The sequence below is a fragment of the Mytilus californianus genome, unplaced genomic scaffold (assembly GCF_021869535.1).
Source record: "Mytilus californianus isolate M0D057914Y unplaced genomic scaffold, xbMytCali1.0.p SCAF_1, whole genome shotgun sequence".
NCBI lineage: Eukaryota > Metazoa > Mollusca > Bivalvia > Mytilida > Mytilidae > Mytilus > Mytilus californianus.
In genome coordinates, this window is record NW_026262581.1 from 90,184,622 (window position 1) to 90,203,475 (window position 18,854).

The window sequence follows — 18,854 nt, forward strand, 5'->3', positions numbered from 1 at the left end:
AAATTAAACGGTATAAAATATTGCACACGTCTTTTAATATGAAAATCTGTTGAATATATACCTCAGATTGTATGAGTTTTATATTTAATTTCCAATCATTGATAACTTCTGTTATTCAATACTAAGTTGACGGTAAATGGAGCTCTTGGACAAGTTGGAGAGGTTGGTCAAAATGTACGAAGAATTGTGGAACTGGCAATCAGGTTAGGACAAGGACAAGATCTTGTACCAATCCAAGGCCACTTAATGGTGGAACACAATGTCCTGGACTTACCGCTGGAATAGAACGTAGACAGTGCAACACCAATCCATGTCCAGGTCGGGCCAAAAGACATTTAGTTTCGTTCCTTATTTGTATCAATTGAATGTGAAATTTCGATCAAAGATTTGTTACAGAAAATTGAAAATTTTAAAAATTAAACTATTTGCATCGTTGCATCAATTTATACCTCAAATCGAATACAGACAAACTATAATAAATGCTTTATTCTTAAAACTTGCTTTGATCCATACTATTCTGATATATTGTCTGTTATCAGACATATCGAACACATCTTAATATGAATACTATTAATGAAAGAAGGTGTAGATATAATTCAATTAGACAGCAACCCCAAGACACAAACAAAAAAAGCAAACATACATACAGAAGTAAACATGTAGTCTTCAACAGTAAATAGGTGTCGATACAATATGTCAATCTCTAAATGACAAAAAAAGGATTAACTCTTGATTCAATACTTAGTTGACGGTAAATGGAGTTCTTGGACAAGTTGGAGCAGTTGGCCAACATGTACGAAGAATTGTGGAACTGGCAATCAGGTTAGGACAAGGACAAGATCTTGTACCAATCCAACGCCACTATATAGTGGAAATCAATGTCCTGGACTTACCACGGCAGTAGAAAATAGACAGTGCAACACAAATCCATGTCCAGGTTGGTGCAAATTTATAATTAGCTTGATTCCATATCTTGTATTTGCGATGAACAAAATGACAAGTACTGCTAGTGTAGACGGATTTGCTTAATCTTCCCTAGCACCTCCAAAGACCTCAAGTGTTTAATGATAGTTGTTGTTGCTTTTAATTTTATGTAGTTTTTCGTCGTCTTTTGTTTTTGTTATAACGTTGTCAGTTTATCTTCTACTTATTGGCTTTTAATGTCCCCTAGATATTTTACGTCTGCTTTGTATCTATATTTTCGATGAAAATAGGTAATGAATATTAAAAAAAGAGTATTCATTGGGAAATAAAAGTCAAAATGTATTTGTATCGTTGCGTCAAGGAGAGGCAAAAGATACCAAAGGAACATTCAAACTAAGTAGAAAATAAACTGAAAACGTCATGGCTAAAAAACGAAAAAGACCAACAATACACAAAACACAACATAGAAAACTAAAGACTGAGCAACACGAACCCCACCAAAAACTGGGAAGATCTCAGGTATTTCGGAACAAGTCTCAGGTGCTTAAATGGTAAGTCAAATTTAAAGATAAACCATACGAAACGCTTTATTTCTAAAACTTGCAGTGACCATTACTTTTCTGTAGATATTTAAATCACTTGTAATCGCATCTCTCCTATTTTGACATAGTTGTCTGCTATTAAAAATAATAAACGCTTCTAAATATAAATACTATAAATGACAGAAGGGGTGGGGTATAATTAAATGAGACATGAAAAAAAAAAAAAAACACTCAAAGGTTGGAGCAGTTGGTCACTATGTACGAAAAAGTTGTGGAACTGTTGATCAAGTTATGAGTTAGACAAGATCTTGTACCAATCCAAAGCCATTAAATGGGGAAAACAATGTCCTGGACTTACCACTGGAATAGAAAATAGACAATGCAACACAAATCCATGTCCAGGTTTTATTTATTTATGCATTATTTTCGTTGAATCAAATGATACATAAAAGTTAAAATATACCATACGAAATAAGTTTCTTTAAAATTTTCAGAAACTATCATTTTCGACTTATGAGTTCGAATGTCCCTCTGGTATCTTTCGCCTCTCTTTTTCAAATAGTATGACATCTCCTTTACTTTTATAGTGTCAACTATAACATATAGCAAACTCGTCTTCAGAGGGTAGGCTTTGGTAACTTCATAATTTTCTTCTCGTTTTAATTTTCTCTTTAGTTTTACACAAATGAAAGGGTATGGGTCAATCCATCATCTTCCAAATTCTTGTTGAAATTCATTGTTGCAATTCTTTATTTGGTATAATTATTGAATATGATCATTTTTCGGGGTCCCCTTAAAAACAGTAGAAAACACTAATAGGCATATAGTATTGTGTTTTTATGCAAATGTTCGCAATAGAAATGTCCAATAATAAGTGTTCTTACAATATGACAAGCTCTAAAAAACTTGATGACTTTTGTTTCAACAATCAGTTGACGGTAATTGGAGTTATTGGACAAGTTGGAGTAGATGGTCAAAATGTACAAAAAATTGTGGAAATGGTGGTCAAGGAAGGACTAAGACAAGATCTTGTACAAATCTAAAACCACTACACGGTGGACAACAATGTCCTGGACTTACTACGGAAGTAGAAAATAGACAATGCAACACTAATCCATGTCCAGGTTGGTAAAAAAAAACGGAAAATAGTTTAAGTTATTTAATGTAAAAGATCGAAGGAAAAGTTACAACAGTAGTTTCAACCACTAGGTCGATTTTTTACCCTAGGAATGGATTACCACAGCTGTATTTAGCAAATCGTTCGGAAGTTTTGGTTCTCAATGTTCTTTAATTTCGTACTATAGTTGGCCTTTTTCTATTTTTTAATTCGAGCCCCACCGATGAGTCATTTTTATATGAAACGCGCGTCTGGCGTATAAAATTTCAATCCTGGTATCTATGATGAGTTTATTTACTAAATAATAAAAACTCGTAAATCCATAAACAAACGAGGAGAACAAAAGAATTCTCATAAACTGGAGAGGGATTTTATTTGTAAACAGGGTAAGCGTCTCATTTTATGCCCGGATCATTCGCCTTACAATTGCAACTTGCAACAAATAAATATTTAAAAACAAATATAAGACATAATCGGTAAATTTACAAGTCAGTCGACCTTTTTCGAGTCTGAATCATCTTAGAAGACGAAAACGTAATGTCATTCTTTAAGTTGAAATATAAAACATTTATGGTACAGTGCAAAACATTTATTTAATGGTGTATAGTGTTTTATATCTGTTCCGTGCTTCACTCTAGGATTTAACATAAGCATTAGATTTTGCATTATAGTTAGGAAAAAGATGTTCAAAATGAAAGAATCTTGACAAAAATATCTGCCCGTAAATGTTCTTAGTATATTCCTTTAAAAGAAAATTAAAAACAATTACAGTGAACGGCGGATGGTCTTCTTATGGAAATTGGAGTCCTTGGACATCGTGTACAGTCCCATGTGGTGGAGGTGCACATTCTAGAGGTAGAAATAGGACATGTTCTAACCCGGAACCAAAATATGGTGGGAGTCAATGTGTTGGTAGTTCATCTGAAACTGCTTCACTTCCTTGTAACATATCACCGTGTCCAGGTGAGTTAGCCTGATGTAGTGAGCATTACACAAGGAACAAATTATAAGGGTATCAAGGACATTTGTTTCACTAGCATATGAATACGACAAATGTAACATTGGTCATAAAAGACATCTGGGGTGTCTAAATGTTCGACGATAGATTGTTCTTAGGCTTCTGTAAAAAACTTCTGTCAATTTACTTTCAAATACAAATATAAAAACTGGGAGTCAAGGGCCTTTTTTTTTTTTGTTAAAATAAATTGAAAAAAAAAGTAAAAAAAATAAAAAAAACAACATGTTATAAATCTAATGCGTCCGAAGCGCTTTTCTGGATTTACCTTCATCGGGAACGCTCAAAACCGATTACTGAAAACCGAGGATGTGTAAAAACCGAAACAGTTGAGAAGAGCTATATGACAAAAAAGGACATAAATTAACGCAATCTAACGAAAATTATTATATGTTGGTTTTATAGGGGAAAGTTATATTTTTCATTATTTATCAAACATTAAACGATAGAATTGGTTAAAAGTCAATGAGAACATTGCTTTTCATAAATACTTCTGAATATGAAAAAATAATAGTGCTTAATTACTTGAACAATAATAATAAAAAAACACACACAAATTGTTCTATCAAATTCAATATAATTATCTACCCTTGATTTTGGTAAGAATTTTCTGAAATTTTAAATACACTGAATGATACTTAATTTTTTAATAGTTTAATCTTTAATTTCAAGGTCTAAATTGTTCTATAGTATATTGAATGATACTTGGTAAAATATTTTACCTTAAATATTTGAACTGTATTGTATTGACTTTAATTAAATGTGCAGTTTCCTCAAGCTTCATGACAAAATTTCCAAAAGCATACTTGTTTAATAAATCTGTACACCAACTTTGAGTTTGGAAACTAACTAGATAAATAAAAATAACTTTTAAATACAATTGAATGATTATTATTAACATGTATTAATTCTCTCTCAAATTCAAAGTCAAAATAACAATCCAGATTAGTAGAAAAAAGTAGAATTTTGACAATCCCAAGATACAAGTTTTAAAATGAGATTTGCAGCTATGGCAATATGATGAAATACAGATACTTAAAAAAAAGAAATTTGTATTTCAGTCAACGGAGAATGGTCTTCTTATGAAAGTTGGAACCCTTGGTCATCCTGCAATGTCACATGCGGTGGTGGAAAGAAGACTAGAAGTAGAGAGAGGACATGTTCAAATCCGGTTCCAAAATATGGCGGGAATCAGTGCGTCGGTATTAGAACAGAAACGACTGCAGATTCTTGTAGTTCCATACCATGTCCAAGTAATTAAATCATTTAGCCGATTTGTTGAATTTCATTGATAGTAACGCTATTAATAAGTTTTCATTACAACATGGAATGTGATGCAGAATTAAATGGACAATAGCCAAACTACAAAATAAAACCAACCAGATATTCTGATGATATGCTTAATGTAGATTGATGGAATTCTTAACTGAAACAACACCTTATGACCACAAAGATCAAAAGACATATAAAGGTCAACATCATGACTTCAATAATACAAAAGTGTCTAATTACCTTAGCTGTATTTGGCAAAATTTTAGGAATTTTTGGTCCTCAATGCTCTTCAACTTCGTACTTTATTTGGCCATTTTAACTTTTTTTTATTGGAGCGTCACCGATGAGTCTTTTGTGGACGAAACGCGCGTCTGGCGCAAATACAAGATTTCAATTCTGGTATCTATGATGAGTCTATTCAAAATATTACACTCTAAACCACCAGACCCTAAATTTGAAAGAGACTTTCTGTGAATTTAATGGAACAGAGACCATCAAATCTCTGCCATCAACACCAAGTTGTCCGCTTATTTCGGGCAAAAAGGTCAACCATTGCCAATTGTTCATTGTCTTATTTCGCCTTGAATGTATGTTTGAAAAAAAGGAGGTGAAGGGATATACACAAATAAGGCAGTATCCATCCATCAGAAAAACCAAAAACATGAAGAGATAAACATTTGATCTTCAACAATAGACATAATTCAATACAATATGTCAAGTTCAAAATCAGTCCAAGTTTAGAAAGAAGTGACTTAATTTGAAAATTAATTATTTAAGATATACAATCATCATATAATTCCAAAACATAAGAATATCAAAAATTGTTATCCAGATATTATTATATTTTCAAGCATTACACAAAAAAATTAGATCCCAATACAAGGTTAGGTTTATTTTATTGCAGTTGATGGAGGTTGGTCTTCCTTCGGAAGTTGGAGTCCTTGGTCATCATGTAATTTGACATGCGGTGGTGGAACAAAGTCCAGAAATCAAAACAGGACATGCACAAACCCAGAACCAAAATATGGTGGACAACCGTGTGTAGGAAGTACAACCGATACGTCTGTAGTCCTGTGCAATTCCATGCCATGTCCAAGTAATTTAATAAATACCCTTTATATTATTTATCTTATATTTCATACATTATCAGTTTTCAAAACATACTCTTTTTATAAACCAACCAAACAATTTGTACATATGATTAAGATGTGTATAAACTCATCAAAGATACCAGACGACTTATAAAATGTCCACATAAAAGTCATAAGTGGCGCCCGATTGAAAACTGTTGGTATGCCAAATTAAATACGAATTTGTAGAGCCATAAAAACCGAAAAGTTGTGCAAAATACGGATAAGCCAATCTCTACCTGGGGGTATATTATTCGGGTTTTAATTTTGTTTAATTTGTTTGTCAACATTACAGCTTTAATTTTATATCAGGGTTTGACTTCAACATGGATCCTTTTCAGTTTGATCATAGCAATTCATAAGCAAAATTTTCAAAAAATTGGTTTGATAATAAAAGTGTTTTCTACAGTTTCAACAAAAATCATGGAAACTTTATGGTCAGAATGTATACGTATTGAAGTTGTGAACCCGCTGGAGTTCAGATTTTTTTCTCTCCAGATATTGGAAGTTTTTTTTACATTACAGTGTATATCCTATTTTAATATACAAAATTGAATCGAAATTATATAAAAATGAATACCAAAAGCACTTTCTATACATTTTCGTAAGAAATATGTTTCCCCTTTCAAATTTTTTTTGGAATTTGCCACTGCCAACAGATGCTTCCCGAACTGTATATCTAATGAGAGAAAATTTAAAAAATGCCATACGTATATGGTCTGCCTTGTGTTTAATTAGTTAAAAATACTTGTATGGCTGCAGGGATCAACTAAAACATATACTCCAATTGTTAATTTTTTTTACCTGATTACGTGTATAACTATCCATAATGGTATACTCGACTTATCACCGAAAGACGTGACTTGGCAAGGACTTTATGCTCCTAGAATATTAAAAGCTAGACATCTCGAAACTAAAATTGTTACGAATACTTTCTCCGAAGCCCGATATTTATTTTTCCCTTTTTATGCATATATTTTAAATAAATTGCACAGGGGTTCCGCTGACCCTGGCTGACCAGCCAGAGGATAATGCACATGGCCAATAATACATATAAAAAATGAAAAAATGATAAGTAGCATTAAAAGAAAGCCAGTTTTTTCCAAACTTTGAAAATTGTAAATAATATGGACTATCCTATGGCTTCCATCTATGTAAGTTACATTTAAATCAAACAAAGAAAACTCTATCTACCAAGCGAGAAACATTTGTTTCGGGCACACATATGGAGGAACGGACATAGCGACGACTTTTTGCTCCCTAATTTTTTTCATGGCGCATAAAAACGGAATAATCTCCGATCTTTAGAAATTTTTCCCTTGATGCGTGTACATCAAATGAATTTATCAGTTTTTGAAACAGGTGGAAACTACGACTGCCTTTTAGTTGTTCGTTCTGTTAGCATAATATTTGTGCAAAATGCAGTTTATTTTTTCTACATCATACTGTCTTATGCATGGTATTCGCATTAGTCTTATTTTTACGAATGTAACAGATGGTCGCAGTTACCTGTAGCTTAGGGCATTCCATATTGTTCAAACACTTCTTCATTTTTTTGTCGATTTCAAATTCTTATTGCTTTAAACTTTATCTATTATACTTTGAAATTAGTTTGATGATCATTTGGTTTATATGTGCATATTAATTGATGAATATAATTCTACATATTAACTAGTTAACCATTTATTTTTTAATTAAACGGCTAATTTAAAATATTGAGAAAAACTACTTATCACCAGCAACATGACTAGTCCTGCTTGTGGATTAGGAACTGCTTACCATACCCAAGCACCTAATTTAAGAATAAGGAGACAAGGTATGTTTTCCAATGAAACTATCTACCAGAGTTCCAATGACGTGGATGTAAGCAACTATTTGTCACAATACGGTCTTCAACAAGGAGCAAAACACATACTGTATTGTCAACTATAAAGGTCCTGACATGACAAAAAGTAGAATAGTTTAATTGAGAAAACCAACGACATGATTTTTGCTAAAACAATAAACGAAAAAAAAAAATATGACAGACAGCAACCAAGGACAACAACAGAATTACAGACCCCTGACTTATGCATGCACATAAAGAATTTGACTTGATAAAAGTTGTTGTTGTAGTTTTAGAGTTTCAATTGTACTTTGGATTTTTTAATGTCCTTTGTCCTGAAATGTTTTCATTTCATAGTTTTATACTTAGTCATGTCTTAGGGTTAGATAAATTACCTGCTCTGGTGGATTATAAACTTGGTAACGTCTTATGATTAGATTAAACACTTACTTATCCGTTGTGCTAGCTCTTCAATTGATTCGGTTCTTATACATCCTTGGCTTTCAAATATTCAGCTTTGAGCGTTCCTGATGAAGGTCAATCCAGAAAAGCGCTTCGGACGCATGAAATTTATAACGTGTTGTTTTCATTTTTGTTCTGTGTATTTTCTTATCGTCAGATATCTTTCTCCGACGGACCTAGACAAAAGTCACACGAAGGTTGTCACTGGTGAATTTGAAACTTTTACCCATCCGGAGCATCAAAGTTCACCTCTATGTTCTGGGTATTGTGTTGGTCAATATTTAGTTTCTGTGTGTCGTATGGTTGTCTTTTTATATTTATCATTTGACCGTGTAGTTGTCTTTTTTTGTTCGATCACATGTCTATCTTTGACAAAATATATTTCTGGCTAAAAGTAAATATAAAATTTCTAAGATCATAAATCAAAAGGGCTTACGTAGTACGCTTCAATCGTGTATTGTTTCAGAGGCAACAGAAAATGCGAATTAAGACTGCAACGCATTTCATTGTACAAGTAATAAGATAGTAGATAATAAGAAAAACAGAATGCATACTTTACTTTTTAATATACCGAAAGAAAAAGCAAAATGATAAAATGAAAAATAAATCTTTGAAATACGTGTTTTGATTAATTCTTCTGGATTTTTTTAATCATAAAATCTTAATATATCTATATATAGAAACATGCATTAAACATGTAGAATTATCTCAATTTGAGCACGCAATGATGTTGGTTTAAAAGAATTTATTTTTTATAAGATTCAAAACATCAAAAATATTTTGATATACTATTGCACTTTAATAGAAATTAGAAAGATACAGTGATTCCTTTTCACACAAAATCCTCTGAGTAAAAACACTCGTCAGTCATGAACATTTCAGTGATCAATTTTAATCGTATGATTTTTTTGTAAAAAGAGCACCTGAGGTTCCGACTTCTTATAACGACCTGTGTGATGAAAAGCTGCCAATATGTAATCAATCTTTATATATATAATTCATTGAAGTTGATGGTGGGTGGTCATCCTACGGTATATGGAGTTCTTGGTCTGTATGTAGTGTAACTTGTGGTGGCGGTGAAAAGTCAAGAAGCAGGAGTAGGACATGTTCATACCCTGTACCAAAATATGGCGGGAAACAGTGTATCGGAAATGAAGTGGAAAATATTACTTCTGACTGCAACATGTTGCCTTGTCCAAGTAAAGCCATATTCAGTTAAAATTAAATTTCACATAATTGTTAAATGTAAAAATATTGCGAAATTGTAACCCTAATAATAAAGAATACATATATAGTTCATTTTCAAAGATAATCAGTCTTTCATATGTAGTTTCAAAATATCGAGAATCAGTAAGAGAAATGTCCATGTTGAGTACCACGTTTACGAAACTTAAACTGTATAACAACTTCTGTTTAGCAATCTATCAACCTACGCTGTATTTTTAGATACTTATTTCCCCTTTTAACACATATTGAAAGAAGAACACGTACTTTTGCAAAATCAGCACCTATAAAAATATAAAAAAAAGAGTCGTTCTGACTTAAAGTCACCTACTGTATTATTCGTAAATTCTGACACGTAATGATTGAATCAATATAATTCATTTAAGTTGATGGTGGGTGGTCATCCTACGGTATTTGGAGTTCTTGGTCTGTATGTAGTTTAACTTGTGGTGGTGGAGGAAAGTCAAGAAGTAGGAATAGGTCATGTTCCAATCCTTTACCAAAATATGACGGCAAACAGTGCACTGGAAATGAAGTGGAAAATATTACTTCTGATTGCAACATGTTACCTTGTCCAAGTAAAGTCATATTTTATTATAATAGAAATGCATTGTACATTTCACTGTTTGGTTATTCAGTGGAAAATACTTTTCTCATTTATGTAAAATGTAAAATAAAATGTTAAATTGTATCTTTCATAATAAATAATATCAAAAATTACGGTACGATATAAAACAAACACTAACCAATGTAGTTCATTTTCATTTTAAACATAGTTTCAAAATATCGAGAAACAATAAGAGAAATGTTCATGTTGAGTACTTCATTTGATAAAGATAAAACTTTCAAAAATTTCGTGCATCTGAAGCGCTGAGTTCATATATAATAATCAATTAAGAAGCATTAGTAATGATATTTATGATTATAAAACTTATTAAAGATTCCAACTTTATATTTGATTTACGCCAGACGCTCGTTTCGTCTACACAAGACTTGATACATACTTGATTATCAGTATAAGAGAGTAAGTTGCCTTTAATGATCAATCATTATGTTCTACTGATTTATAATCATTTTGTGGATTATGCTATAGAGAAAAGACAAAAACATGATAGAACTATAATAATATATTGATTTGTCCTTGTAACTTAGAAGTCTTTCTTAAATTCTGAAAACAAATATACTTTAAGAGCTGTATTGATAAGCAAGGTAGATAAAAGAATTTGGGTTAAGAAAAGCTCAAGAACCCTATAATTTTGTAATGCAAAAATCTGGACAAATACATGTTTTCTACTTTCAACAAAGTTTCTACAATTCTCTCCTTCGGTGCAGACGATTGTGTTTTTCAATCTATGAACTACACTGTATATTAAGATATGTATTTCCCTTCTTACACAGTTTGGAAGACAAACAAGTACTACTTTTGCACAACCAGATACTTATGAAAAATGTAAAAAAAATAGTCGTTCTGACTAATAGTCACAGACCGTATTATTCGCACATGTAATAATCATATCAATATAATTCATTGAAGTTGATGGTGGGTGGTCATCCTACGGTATTTGGAGTTCTTGGTCTGTATGTAGCGTAACTTGTGGCGGTGGTGTAAAGTCAAGAAGCAGGAGTAGGACATGTTCCAATCCTGTCCCAAACTATGATGGAAGACAGTGCACTGGAAGTGCCCTGAAAAATACTTCTTCTGACTGCAATACATATCATTGTCAAAGTAATTACACTAAATTTCAATTTCAAAAATACAACTTTGTAAATGCGAGAGTCGTATTCTGGGGAATTTAATATTATAACATGCATATTAAACTACTTGTATGACATTTTTTCAACTTAAGTCTTCAACTGTTCCCAACAAATACATAATTGGAAGATGTTTGATTCTCCTACAATTTTACAAGATAAAACTCAACAAATTGAATATGATTCAAAAAAACAAAATCAATGATCTAGCAATCAATTTAATTATTAACTTTCCAAATGTTTAACAAAAGAATTAACGTCGATCTGTGTTATGATAGCTATGAATTAGAAGATTAGTTAAACTTAGCTCTTTTCTTGGATTTCTCCATAAAACAATTTCTACATACATATTTTATTAAAGTTGATGGCGGATGGTCGCGCTTTGGAATTTGGAGTTCTTGGTCGTTGTGTAGTGCAACGTGTGGTGGTGGTAAAAAGACAAGAAGCAGGGAAAGGACGTGTTCCAATCCTATTCCAAAATATGGAGGGAAGTTTTGCATTGGAAATGAAGCAGGAAATAATACTTCTGAGTGCAGTACATTACCTTGCCCAAGTAAAATACATATATATTTATAACAGGAATTCTTTGCACATCTTACATTCCACTCATATAAAAAAAAAATAACCATATTCTTTATGTTCCTGTCCGAGTTCAGGAGCCTGTTGTTCAGTGGATGTCATTGGTTCATGTCTGTCCTAATTGTTTTTCGTAAATTGTTTTGTTATAAGTAGGACCTTAGTTTTTTCGTTTGAATCCTTTCCATATTTTTCATTTCGGTGCCTTCTTTAGCCGACTATACGGTATGGGTTTCTTCTCATTGTTCAAGGCCATCAATGGCCTATAATTACTTATATCCAATTCATTTGAACTCTGGTTGAAAGTTTTATCATTGGCATTCAAACCACATCTCCTTATTATATATTCATAATGTATGATGTCAATATATTGCCATATACATGCATAAATTGACAAATTTGTCCTAACATGGCTATGGTACCCTTTTTTGGACAAAGTAGATATTTTAAACGCATTAAAATCTACATAGGGCACTCGTACAGTCTGATAACATGCTGTTCAAACTAATCCTTATTGTTGGTTGTGTACCTGATTGTTATTGAAAGGAATGTTTTCTAAGAAACCACTTCATATATTTCACTGACAAAAGTCAAAACTATATTTTTTTCTTTTACCTAACGGATATAACAAGGATTCTGTATATAACTTATCTATATGTTCAATACAGTTAGTTTAGACATCCCCTTTCGGGGGTATATATCCACAATAGTGTTTCTATTTTCACATATTGAACAGAAATTATCTAGAAAACTTCACTTCAATTCAACAGTTCGTTCCCTTTTACACACACTGCATACAGTCAGGTTTATAGAACTTATTACCATGTACCAGGTTTAAAATAAATATTAAAGTTTCAATATACCTTAGCATTTTAATCTGAACTTAAACTGCGAAAAATGTAAACATGATACGTTATAACAAATAAACACCTATTATATCATTAATAGATTCAGGAAGGTATTAATTCTGAAAATAATGACAGAAAGTCATTCAATTGTACTTGGAGTTATTGGTCTTTATTTAGTGTAACATGTGGTTGTGAGAAACATTTAATCATGAATTGGACGTATTTCAATCAAGTACCATTGTAAACGAGAAACGCTGTGGAAATACAATATCTTACTGCAATATATTCCATTGTCCAACTAATAACAAAGTAAATAAACTAATCACAGATACCAGAATTAAAATGTTGTACGCCAGAAAACATAATGAACTAAACATGTCCATTTTGCTTTTTTTTATATATATACAAAAATTAAAATGAAAATAATATATTTAAAATACAAAAATGTATTTGATTTAAAACAGTATTTTGATATCTGATTTCCCCCTAACGAATTTTCACTTGTCTCTGATATTTCTAATAGATGATAACTAAAATTTGACTGATATTAAACAATGTATGATACATTTTCTGAAATATAATCACCCAATATAGAATATGAAAAACTATGACATCGGCTAACTTTTACTATTAGATGAATTTCGACGCATAAAATTTGATAAATTAAAAAAATTCAATGCTGCAACATTCACTTTAAGAATTAATTTCCAAATTTAAGAAAAGTATATAAATATTGTGTTGTTTGATAAATGTCATAAATCAAAAGACAACTAAACAAAACTCACATATTTCTTCATTTAGTAATTTTACTAATATAGATATAGGAAGATGTGGTATGAGTGCCAATGAGACAACTCTCCATCCAAGTAACAATTTATAAAAGTAAACCATTATAGGTCAAGGTACGGCCTTCAACACGGAGCATTGGCTCACACCGAACAGCAAGCTATAAAGGGCCCCAAAAATTACTAGTGTAGAACCATTCAAACGGGAAAACCAACGGTCTAATCTATATAAAAACGAGAAACGAGAAACAAGTATGAACTACATAAACAGACATATATTTGATTAAAGTTGATGGTGAATGGTAGCCCTTTGTAATTTCGAGTTTTTGGTCGTTACGTAGTGTAGGTTGTGGGGGTGGTGAAAAGCTAATAAGCAAATCCTGTACCACATTATTGCTGGAAACAGTGCAGTGAATATGCCGCGGAAAATACTACATCTGACTGCAATATTATCCAATGTCCAAGTAATAACACATTTTTATTAATAAAATTAAGATATAGTGATAAAATTAAAAGTAATAACTAAATAAATAAATGAAATAAATAAATAAATAAATAAATAAATAAAAAAATAAATAAATAAAATAAGACGTTCCTTAAACGCTATCAGTAAACACCCATATAATGTATGTCAGCTGATCGGGCTTTTCCAATCACACTCCTGCGTCGTATGATTTTTATAAATTAGTAACCCGAGGTCAATCGGTGTAATTGACGTCATTGAACGATCAACTCTAAATATGACGCAAGAACATTAGCATTGTACGGGAAAATGCACCAATGTGAAAGTTTTCAGAACATGGAAACATAAAGAAACGAAGATACAATTTTGTTGAAATAGATATAGGAAGATGTTGTATGAGTGCCAATGAGACAACTCTCCATCCAAGTTACAATTTTAAAAGTAAACCATTATAGATCAAGGTACGGCCTTCAACACGGAGCCTTGGCTCACACTGAACAGCAAGCTATAAAGGGCCCCAAAAAATTACTAGTGTAAAACCATTCAAACGGAAAAACCAACGGTCTAATCTATATAAAAACGAGAAACGAGAAACACGTATGAACTACATAAACAGACGACAACTACTGTAATCAGATTCCTGACTTAGGACAGGTGCAAACATTTGCAGCGGGATTAAACGTTTTAATGGTACCAAACCTTCTCCCTTTTCTGAAACAATAGTATAACATCACAACATAGAAAAACACACTATAAAATATCAATTGGAAGGCTTAACTCAATCAAAAAACGTAAATTAACACACAATGAACGAATAAATTTAACCTGTGACACCTAAATGCAAATACACAGTTAATAAAAAATTACAAGGGATAAATAATTAAAGTCAAAAGTAAATAAACAGGTTTAAACAAAGTTAAAGTATGATATCACTGTGAAATTTCAAACAATTTATAGAAAATCATCACTTTTGATAGCCCACTTTCTTGAATTTTCATAATCGTAAACTTCAACCTAACATCTCTAAATATGTTATTGTAAATAGTTGTTAAATTTTCTTCGTTCTTTACGCCAATATTATAAGTGTATTCAATTACGAGATATAATAATTGCCTTCAATAACGCTTCGATCCACAAGAATTGCCAACCTTGTCCTATTAGAATAGAAATGATTCATGGGAGTTTGAATTTATTTTGATTTTACCACGGGTTGGTCCTTTATGCCGATATTTTACCCCTCGCTATCGCTGAAGAGAAATATTTTGCACAAAGGTCAACCCGTGATAAAATCAGTAGAAATTTAAGACCCCATGAATAAAATATCTTTAAAATAAGCATATTGATTGATTCTAAAAAGGTTTTCTATTTTTTTTTCACAAAATGAAACCTTTATTTCATCACGACCAAATAAATAGTATGTTATCGTCATCTGATATTCATGTATACATTTATATATTTCTTAAATATCTCTATATCTAACCAGCACAAATAAGGAAGACTATAGAATCTGTTAATAATCTAGAAGACAAAATTTAACATCGGAAAACTACTATCGTCTTAATCTTAATACTTATTTCATTATATTGAAGTTAATGGTGGGTGGTCATCATTTGGAATTTGGACATCTTGGTCGTTATGTAGTTCAACGTGTGGTGTTGGTGAAAAGACTAGAAGTAGGAATAGGACGTGTTCCAATCCTATACCACATTATGGCGGGATACAGTGCAGTGGATATGCCGCAGAAAATACTACTTTTGACTGCAATATTATCCAATGTCCAAGTAATAACACCTTTTAATATAAAATTTTAGAATAATAAAACATCTTTAAAAAACGAATGTTGATTGACTCTTAAAAGGTGTTCTATTTATTTTTTCTACAAAATTAAACCTTTCTCTAATCACAGCCAGTTAGATACCAGTTTAACTTCATCTGATATTTATCAATACGTATAAAATTTCTGTAAAGGTGTTTGTGTATGTAACCAGCACAAATGAGGAAAACAATAAAACCTCCTTAAAATATAGAAGACAAAATCAATAAAAAAAATATTTAACGTATAAAAAAACTGATGTGTCAGTCAGTTAAAACCATTTTAAAAGTACTTTTTTTCCTAAAGATAAAAAGTAATTTGGTAAAAACAACAAATATTGAAAAATCAGTAAAACATAGATCATTTTTGCGTTTCTCCATAAAATAATTCTAAATCGCAGGATACGCTCATCCTGTCGACGCACCTGTACTCGCTCCTTCAGGGGTTCAATTGATTCTCTCAGTTTTTGTTTGTTACGTTGATTTGTCTCTTCTAAATTGTTTTTAACGGATTTGAACATCGGTAAACTACTGTCGCCTTCATCTACATACTTATTTCATTGAAGTTGATGGTGGGTGGTCATCATTTGGAATTTGGAGTTCTTGGTTCTCATGTAGTTTAACGTGTGGTGGTGGTGAAAAGATAAGAATTAGGAATAGAACATGTTCCAATCCTGAACCAAAATATAGTGGAAAGCAGTGCACTGGAAATAAAGCGGAACGTACAACATCCGACTGCAACACATTGCATTGTCCAAGTAGTATCAATATTTGATTATATTAGCAATGAATTACCAGTTCAGTTATTTTTTTTTTAATGCCACGAAAATTCACATTTACATTATATCTAATGATGTTAAGAAATTCAGAAAAATGTCAAAGTTGTTAAACCTTCATACTACATAATAAAGTATTTGCCTTATGCATAAAAGACAAATATTGTCATTTTTTTTTTCTTATTTTCCAAGAATAACCTTCAAATATCCTAGATATACGATAGCTTCAGTATTTTTGCACAATTTTAATTGAAACCATGTTTTACAAGTACCATTCGATCATATTTATGTCATTTTCAAAGATTTTATTTCAAATACTTTAAAAATATGAAATGAATATACTATTTTGATGTCCTTGATATTAAATTAGGTTAATTTCACAGCAGCAACTAAACTTTGATAAACTGCTATAAAGAATTAAGCTCATGGTATGACTAATACTGGTCATCGTGTGCACCTGATATATACATAGTACTAGCCACTTCGTTGACTCAGAAAGGGACAATAAGATACAATGTATCCATTTTTGTCCTAAATAGAAGACATCTTTCTAAGATTTTGACGAAACATATATTTTGAAGAGCAGACAATGAAGTTAGTTAAAAGATTGCACGAGAAAAGCAAATGTACCTTATTTTGAGTATTAACAAACATTTTACAATAAATTCTTATTTCAATAACGTGTAGTTCAGAAAATACACATTGAGAATTTGTAACTCTAACAGCGCTAATACTGTCACCTTATGAGACAGGCAATACAATTTTGCAATCTACGAACTAACGTTGTATTTCTGCAAGTTCTTTTATTTCTTCAGTTATACACAATGCAAACACGATGAGGAAAACAAGTACGAGATTATTTTTAAAAATCCTATTGAACACTATTTTTCCCTGACATTTCACAGAAGGCATGAAATTGAAGAAAAAAAAATGTAAATACTTTAGATTTTTTTTATAATAAAAATTGAAAATCATAAAAAAAGTAAATTTCTCTTTTTTTGACAAACCATTCAATTTTAAAGGTGCTACATTTCGAATTTTGTGCAATCGCAAGATCTTTTTGTTAAAGAAGAATAGGTGTAACACAAAACCTGACAAGTTCCAAAACAGTGATAATATATATTTAAGGCGTCCCTTTCCTTCTGAATATACACTTTTGATACCTTTCATTGTACGAAACGATCAGACCTAGAAAACATTAATCAATTGATATAACGACGCACACCTAGAAACCGTCTTAATAACTGACAAAAGAAATATGTTTTCTAATTAGCAACTTTATTCCACGAACTTACCTGTTCATTTGAGTATTTAAAACTTATTGAGTTTTCTGTTCAATTATAAATATAAAGAAAGATATAATAAATTAATCATGGATACCAGAATCAAAATTTTGTACATCAGACGTGTTTTTTCGTCTACAAAAGATTCATCAGTAACGCTCGAATAAAAAAAGACAAAAAGTCCAGAATAGAAAGAGCATTGAAAACCAAAATTCAGAAAGGTTTTGCCAAATACCGCTACGGTAATCTTTCAAATACAACACTTTTTACGACGTCGAAAGTATAATCTATACTTCCTTAACTTCTTTTTGAAGGTCCCGTTTTAAATTTTTTTTTATATGATTATAGGTATTGATTGACAATAGCAATCAGGATATATATAAGCCGTCAGGTAAAATCCAAAATGTAATTTATAAATGGGGTAAAAGTTGTTTTGCATTTGATCATTGAATAAACGCTACGCACGAAGTGAATTCTTAAGCATTTATCTATCATTTTGATACGGGTCAAAAGATCAGAGGTTCTGTTTTTTATTTGGACTATAAGCATCATATAAAATATAAACAGAGGAAAAGTGCCCACCATTAATTAGCTTCTGAATTGATAAAATACGGGGAAAGGAGACCTTTAATAATTTTACCTTTATTTTCATGCAGTTGACGGCGGCTGGTCGTCCTATGGAAATTGGAGTGCATGGTCGTTATGTAATGTAACTTGTGGTGGTGGTAAAAAGTCCAAAATCAGGAATAGGACCTGCACAAACCCTTTACCAAAATATGACGGGAAACAATGCAGTGGAAAGGCAGTGGAAAACATAACCGCTGATTGCAATACTTTACTTTGTCCAAGTAAATAACACGGTTGATTATACTAACAATACCCCGCATATTAACATTGAAAAGAAAAATGGGTAACGAGGGAGGAACCGCAAAACACTACACTTTTTAAAATGTGCATATTGATTTATGAGATAAAATTTCCTGCTTTGTAAAAAGTAAAATCACAAAAATACTGTCAACCGTAATGACGTTAATTTGATTCGCAAAAT

At 31.6% G+C, this 18,854-nt stretch overlaps 1 protein-coding gene across 1 annotated transcript in view; it reads left to right on the top strand.

The window, feature by feature from the left end:
• LOC127738306 (SCO-spondin-like) overlaps positions 1–18,854 on the top strand; it is a gene marked incomplete at its 5' end in the record, with an annotated part of 56,167 nt that overhangs the window by 32,314 nt on the left and 4,999 nt on the right. The window contains 13 exons of the mRNA XM_052249511.1: positions 127–318; positions 746–937; positions 2,399–2,590; positions 3,355–3,546; positions 4,660–4,851; positions 5,775–5,966; positions 9,295–9,486; positions 9,898–10,089; positions 11,046–11,237; positions 11,625–11,816; positions 15,525–15,716; positions 16,314–16,505; positions 18,463–18,654. Of these exons, the coding sequence (XP_052105471.1) occupies positions 127–318; positions 746–937; positions 2,399–2,590; positions 3,355–3,546; positions 4,660–4,851; positions 5,775–5,966; positions 9,295–9,486; positions 9,898–10,089; positions 11,046–11,237; positions 11,625–11,816; positions 15,525–15,716; positions 16,314–16,505; positions 18,463–18,654 (2,496 nt within the window). The remainder of the gene's footprint in view (positions 1–126; positions 319–745; positions 938–2,398; positions 2,591–3,354; positions 3,547–4,659; positions 4,852–5,774; positions 5,967–9,294; positions 9,487–9,897; positions 10,090–11,045; positions 11,238–11,624; positions 11,817–15,524; positions 15,717–16,313; positions 16,506–18,462; positions 18,655–18,854) is intronic.